Source organism: Montipora capricornis, chromosome 6, assembly GCF_036669925.1.
Source record: "Montipora capricornis isolate CH-2021 chromosome 6, ASM3666992v2, whole genome shotgun sequence".
Lineage (NCBI taxonomy): Eukaryota > Metazoa > Cnidaria > Anthozoa > Scleractinia > Acroporidae > Montipora > Montipora capricornis.
This window is the reverse complement of record NC_090888.1, coordinates 4627764-4635263: the sequence shown is the minus strand read 5'-3', so window position 1 is coordinate 4635263 and position 7500 is coordinate 4627764. Positions and strand designations below refer to the sequence as shown.

At 40.0% G+C, this 7500-nt stretch overlaps 1 protein-coding gene across 1 annotated transcript in view; it reads right to left on the bottom strand.

Annotated features, from left to right (window-relative positions):
- LOC138054616 (probable G-protein coupled receptor Mth-like 1) overlaps positions 1-6724 on the bottom strand; it is an 8763-nt gene extending 2039 nt beyond the window's left edge. Inside the window, exons 1-4 of the mRNA XM_068901114.1 lie at positions 6565-6724; positions 3903-4046; positions 2538-2674; positions 1804-1966 (exon numbers count right to left, since the gene is read on the bottom strand). Coding sequence (XP_068757215.1) covers positions 1804-1966; positions 2538-2674; positions 3903-4046; positions 6565-6601 — 481 coding nt within the window. The 5' untranslated portion in view covers positions 6602-6724. The remainder of the gene's footprint in view (positions 1-1803; positions 1967-2537; positions 2675-3902; positions 4047-6564) is intronic.
- Positions 6725-7500: the final 776 nt, after the last annotated feature.

Below are 7500 nucleotides of genomic sequence, written 5' to 3'. Positions count from 1 at the left end.
TTGAAATCAAGGCTTATAACGTGGGTCACTTAGTGTTTTGTTAACATAGTTTTGAAATCCAAAGAAAAATATGAATTGATTTTTTGGTCACAGGGGCACTTTAACAGGATGATACAACAGAAATAAGTGAAATCTAAACGATAAATAAAGCGACAATAAAGGATTAACACGTGCATTGAGACGCCAGGTTCGGTCGCCTGCAGATAGGGCAAATTATACGCCACATTATTGGCCGTTTTTTTTATTGACGCTGCGATTGGTCTCAGGTGGCAACCGAAGTTAAATCATTTATTGCTAAGCTTCACGGTTTAAGAACTGGTTGTTGATAACAATGAGGATGATGACGATGACACACTTTTGATGCGTGGGGCAGAACGGCTTGTCTTATAATAGTGCAAAAATCCAAACTTTCAGTAAGATCAAGTCACACGAAATGAGTATCCTTTAAACATGCACACTGGTGATCATGTCATACAAAGAAGAGGTGTTGGATTAACAATACTGAGGGAGGTACAAAACTTAACATAAGGTACCAAAAAGAAACTAAATTACGGGACTGATGATTATAACGAATAATTCTTGTTTAATTTGAAGCATTTAAAACGTTGCCTTCGAGAGTCAACAAACGATAAATGTTGAGTGTGTTCGATTATGTGAAAGCGGATAATCTTGCAAGCTGAAAGATCCTCAAGTATAGTCAGATTATAAAATTTGAGCGCAGTTGAAATGAAAGTAAGTTAACTATGGCCTTTTAAAAATGGCGTCGTTTTTTCTGTCTATACCGACGTTAGGGAGCTCCTCCAGCTCATCATCCAGTTACGTGCTCCAGGCCTCATCACTATTAATAATTTAGGGAAGATAATTAAAGGGAGAGTTTCACGTCTCTGCGCATGGGCAAACTGTCATGTCAGCCCATTTAATTCCATTGTTATTAAAACAATCGAAAGCACTGATGCAGAAAACGGAAACAATACCATAGAAGTGGAATAACTCATTGGAATTACTTTTGCATTCATTTCCTTTGTGTTATGAACCTATTGCATGCGAATAGATAACTGGTACGTAGTATAAAATGTTCGACCGGTATAATAAATTCGATGGTCAAAAGTAAATTTCATATTTCTGTGTATCTTCCACCAAATTTGGGTGTCAGTCATCCAGTGTATTTTCTTTAATATTCTCTGTGATTAACAAACATCATCTGGTTCAGTAACAAACTGTAAACTTTACAACTGCTTGGTCATGCTTGGACATGCTTGGACATGCTTGGACATGCGCAAAACCGTGAAACTGTCCCTTGGAGGACTTTTCAAAATCGCTGCGTTTTCTCTTCCCAGACCGACGTCACGGAACGACCATTACTTAGGGGATGGAAATAAGAGGAGACTATGCTCAATAGTATCTGACCCTAAAAGCTCCTCGCAGCCTTGTATCCTCCCTTCGGCTTAAAAATCAACGAGCCCCTCATTCTATCGTGCTCCAGCCCTCATGATCACCCCACTTAATAATGACTGCTCCAATGGAAAAGCCATGTTCAGAAATTATGGATGACACTCAGCTCTTTAATTCCGCTAATTTCATTGGGCCAGCATGGGACACAGCCCATGATGCGTTTAGGGTTGGGCCTCATTGTTTCTGTTGTGTATTTTTGGGCCCCTTTGTTCTCTGAACCAATCACGAGAGCCGGTGTAAGAGTTGCATGCGTCCTGACCAAAAACTAAGCTGATATCATAACTGTCATATATCAGGGATTAGCAAAAACCGTACAAATGAAGGAAATAAAGCGAAGAAAGAGCACAATACCTTGAAGGCTGTTTAGAACAACATACGGGTACCACAGAAATGACAAGGCTTGCACGTTGGCAGCGATTCCAAGAATCCATGTCACTCCCATGACTGACGCCATTTTGACGCAAATCAAGGCTACGCCGGTGCTATGCCGTTGATTGGTGACCTTCTGCGTTCTCTGGAAAATAAAAGTCAGTCATTGACAATGTTGGAATGTCACCAAGCAAGGAAGACTCTTAACCGTCATACAAAGTGTGTTCCTTCCGCATACTGGTTTAAGTGGCATTTGCCAATGGTTCTGCTATCTTCACAATGTAGCCCTTGTTCTTTCGTAGTGAGGAACATAGGTTTCCGGTGGGTATAACAGCTGTCCATTTACTATTCACTGATGAGCCGCTTTAATTGCCGAAAATAAATCGGCTACTCAGCAGTCAAGCAGTTAATTGATTGGTAATGACTGGCATGAGGCTAAGGGGTTCCAGTCAGTCGGTTACTCAGCAGTCACTCTGACAGTTGTCAATGAGGCACTCATGATCAGCTGTCCGTCCATCAGTTCCAGCCTTGCAGTACAAGCCCCGTCGATGTTTGGTTGGGCAGTGATCATCTTTAGTCGAAGAGAGGATGTTCACTCATTCGGCGAGCGTTGTCATCCTGAATTGAGGCTCTCAAATAGTAACGATTTAACCAGTACATCGTTTCGAATGCTATACAAAAATCTGATAAATCCGTATCTAATAGCTTAGTCTTACCTTCCTTGTCTTTACAATGTGCAATACGGTATGCACTAAGGCAAATGCATTGAAGAGCATTATCAATGCAATTGGCGCAACAAAGGAATAAAGAACAGCTTCAGGTTTGGATATGAAACAATAAGCCTCTCCTTCTCCTGTTGATCAATGGATGAAAAAAAAATATATAAAAACTCTAAGTGAAAATTATTATTGCAGTTGCCATCAACTTCGGCAGTTACAAATGAAGCCCGAAAAAAAAAACCGTTCATTCTCACGATGGAGATTAAAGCGTGAAGCTTGTGGAGTAGCGCGTGTTAATTAAAAAAGCCAGCATGCGTATTAAAGTAGACTAAATAGAATAAAATTTATTGACAATCTAGACCATTACTTAAAAAATAAATGAAAGTTAAAAGTGGGTTAAACTTTCAATATATGATTTAAGGACGTTCGCGCCCAAAACGTTCCCACGTACAGATTTTTTTAAACTTGCCACGCAGAAAGGTAATGATCTACTTTTGCCAAAAAGGCAAAAAAAATGGGGGGTCACCGTGCTCGTTTTCGAGATCATGAGGTGCATTTTTAGAAGATTGCGTTACTTTAAGACGATCTTAGCTTACAACTGTCAGCAATAAAAAAGCTACATGAGTGAAATTTAGATCAGGTAAACGTACTCAGTTCAACACAACTAATATAACTAAATTAACCTTTGCAGCTGATGTCTTTTTCTGAGGTGAAATAGACCTTGAAAAACGATACATATTAGTCTGAGAAAGAAAACTTCGGTCGCACGAGAGCATAAAAGGGAAAATATTTGTAACTTCTCACGTACAGATTTTTTTTGTTTTTTGTTAAAATGGACAAAATCAAGAAAGGAAGTGATCTACGGAAAGAAAAATGGGGGTCACCGAGCATTCAAGAGAGTAAAATCGCTGCGAGGTTCTCAAAGCGATTGTCTATTCGCACTGTCACTCCATTTGCGTGACATTTCCGAGAAGACCTGGGTCCACAGCTATCCCATGATGCCACATACTTTCATGTTCCATTCTTGTGGAAAATTTTTGCGCCTTTAGCATCGTGTTTACTTGCGTGGTCTACGATGCATGACGTGTGCGTGACATGTGCAAAAAGATGCGCAGTAGCAATGGGCGCGAACGTCCTTAAACGCATCCTCTCGATTTTCCAAAAGCTGAACAATTTAAAAGGGAATGTTTTCACCACACGCTTTAAAATGTCTTAGTATTGTTCCTGTTGGAATTAAAGAGTGACTTCAGTCTACGTGAAAGGGTGTTGCATTGGGTTGTACCTCTGTACGCAAAGGAAATTAAATGAATTGCCCTGCCGTGATAGAGTCCGTTTAAATTCATATTTAGACTGTAGACCTACCGTATCCAATCAATCCTTTCCTGAGAATTTGGTCACAGATCACAAAGATGGACACGGTAATAGCAGGAACGCCCCATCCGAAAAAACAGTATCTCACTAAGCGTTTATTGTGGTTTCCTTGACGATTCGATCCACGTCCGCCGTCTAGGTATTCAAGCAAAACTTCGATTTAACAATGGCACTCGAATGCTTCAAATCGGTAAAGGAGAGTTCGAAGTAGAGGACAGTCAAAATAGTAAAAATCCAACGCGGCCTTTTTTTAAAGAAAAAAAAAGGATTTGTTGTGCTTTGTTGTGTTTTAAGGCATGCACTGGAAGCCGTGTCGAGAGTAAGTAGAGAATAATAAGTAGTAAGATGTAAGAGCCGCAGGCCGCCACGTTTCTTTCACTTCTCTCGACGTCACTTGCATTTCTTGAAACGCAACCATCGTAACTATTGTAAGCTAAGCTTTGTACTTTGTGGTGCTACAACACACAGGGGCGGCTTGTTATAAGAGCACTTAATTAATCGCAATGCTGCTTCAAAATAACGAAAATATGTATTCGTTAAGGCATGATTTAAGAGTGCATTTTTTCCGATCCAAATATTAATTTTGTGGGTTTTTTTTATGGTGAAATCCGAAAACGGACAATGAACCCACAAAACCTACACACCGGGGTGAAATCTTCCGAACAACTCTAACCGAGGGCCCGGTTGTTCTAAAGCCGATTAGCTTAATCCAGGATTAGCGTAAACTTTTGTTTCATGTTTTCAACTTTTTGGTGAAAGGTTGTTTTGCTTATTTTTCTTTTTCAAGATTGGCTTTTTCTAATGTAAAGTTTTGCCGAATATCAACGTTGAACAGCATTTATTAGTGGAGAAATAAACTCCTTGGTTAATTTTAATCTGGGATTAGCGTTAATCGGCTTTTGAACAACCGCGCCCTGGATTATTGAGATTCAACCCTCATTGTTATTTTTGTAAAGGATTCTAGAAAAACACTTTTACAAGCGTGCAAAAAATGGTGAAAAATATTTTACTGCACATGACGTTCAAATTGAACCGTATTATTCGCGCCTACGAAAAAGGGTGAAAGTCGGTAGTGCACGTCCACTTCATGATAAGCGTCACAAGGTGTCCCCTTGCTCTCCTCCCCAAGTTCATCGCCAGCGTCTGGGAATACATGACAATCGAAGTCACAAAGTGTCCCCCAAAATCCGGTCTATAAGTAAAGATAAACAGCTACATTTACCGAGGTTGTTTACCCTCACCAAAAAATAACGCTAGCACGTCTTTTAAACCCGATAAAACGTCATTGTTGGGCACTTAAGGGCCCACTGACGTACCTTTTCGGGTGCGTTGCTAAGGATGTAATGGTTCAGTAATTTGAGAGAATTTGGCATTATTTTGGTCAGTTTACAATTTTTTTAAGCCAATGACCCTAAATATGATGTCATCATACCACGCCCATGGTCACGTGACCGATAAAAGAAAACTCTAAATTTGTCTCCGTGCTACGCAATTTGGGTATTTAATCGATGGTTTGATAATTTGTATCCGTTTTTGCATCCAGCCAAGCATGGTTTTCTTTTTATTTTGAAAATGTTCTTTTTGAAGACATAAAACGATACTGAAATACCCATAACTTTTTCAAAAAGATGATTTTAAAAAATCAATGCTTAGCTATATTCTGTATTGGGGGTGAAACGTATCATGTAAAAAAAAATTTAATTCAATTTAAAACCACCGGAAATTTAGCTTTTTTTCTCAAACCGGAAGTCCGTTCGTTTACGCATGCGCAGTTGATCTGTGAACGAGCGCGAGGAAGGGCGAGGATAAACCTTCGATTGAAACAACAGTTTGTGCGGTGACTTTTGCCAGTGAGTGGGTTTTCTTGTCAGCTCATGATATGATGACGTCAGTCACCGGAAGTAACATTTCACTTCCTTAGCAACGCCCGAAAAATCCGTCTGTGGCCCTTAAGGAGTGCGGCTTTTTCTTTGGATTTTAAAACTATGTTAACTAAAAACAAGTGACCAAAGTTTTAAGCCGTCATTTCAAAACGACACCTGTTTAATTTAACTTTAATTTCCCTATTTTATCGTGGTCTGCCATTACTAATTTTAAAATCTTGAGAGAGCTGGATTGAGGAGAAAATGATATCAGAGACTCACTAGTTTAAGAATGCAACCCGTGTCTCTGCGCCTTAAGTGTCTGGCTTTCAGACTTTTAATCTCTTGTTTTGCAAACATAATAAACTGCGTTCACACGCTGAGATTTTAAGCTAGTAAGAAAATGACGTCCCTTTCCCGAGATACAACCCTCTGAGGTCCAATCGGTCAGTTTTGAACGTGAGTAATGGCGAACCATGGAATCCAAAACTTACACTCAAAGTGAACAACAGCCTTTGGCTAAAAATCAAAGCTCAAATTTTTGCCAGTCAGGTGTTAGCAAACACACTTTCAAATATGAAGAAAAACAGGGGGTGATATCACTAGGGACAATTCGTGGAGTATCAAAATCGGGCGTGCACCTAATTACGAACATTCAGTTCTGGACATAAGTTCTTTTGGCCGGAATCTTCTGTGTTTTGGTGCTGAAGGATCTATATGATCCGAGATAACAAATACATTTCTCAGAGCCCCCCTCCCCCAATAGTAAGAGTACTCTTAAGCTTACTTACCCGAGGACGTCAAGGTCTTGTGTACATCATACGCCATAGCATTTCATCCACGTGAAAGAGCATAAGACAAAATAATGAAGAAGAATGGCAATGACCTGGCATTGCTCATGACTGGAAGTCTTCATTGCTGCGAGAAAGACGCCTTGATACAGCAGCAAAGATATCGATAAATTGATGATGACCCTTCCAGGCAAGTTGCGCAGTTCAGAAAATAGAGTGTAAGTTGCCAACAAGAGAAGGAGGGACACCATTGACGTAATGCAGCCAGCAAAAGTCATTATTTGGAGAGATGTTGACGTCGTTTTAGTGAGGTAGCCTGTGCACCGCTGTTTGTCCACCACTGTAGCATTTCTTGAAAAGTTGACGCAAAGTAGCAAAATATTGCCGCGAATTGTGTACCTCGTTCTCCCGTATATCTTGTGGTGAGGTTTAATGTAGACGGTACCATTAGGTCGTTGTTCGTAATCGCTTTGGTTGAAAACTTCGAAAGTGCAGTTCAAATTCGACAGTATTGTTTCGTTTGACATGAAATCAACAGATACTGTTTGTTTATCCCGGAAAACGAAATCAATGGGTACTGTTTGTACATTTTGGGAAACATTCGTGACAATTTGTGATCGGTGTAAACTGACAATGCTTTTACATTTTCCAACGTATGGGTCGTACACTTCGTCAGAAGCACAATGCCAAGTTTGTTTGAAATTTCGCTCCAGATAGACTTTTTCGTCTTTGACTGTAACCCTGCTCTCGAAGGAGGACGTAAAATCGAAGAGGATGGTCAGAGGCGGTGAGGGGTCCCAACCTGAAATACTACAATCGATCTTCAAATTGCTGGGCTTTAATCCGTTACACAATGCGCATTGCAGATTTCGAAATCTTATTATCTTGTTGTTACTAATGAAACAAACAGGAAAAGCATATCCCAGGCACTGTGAT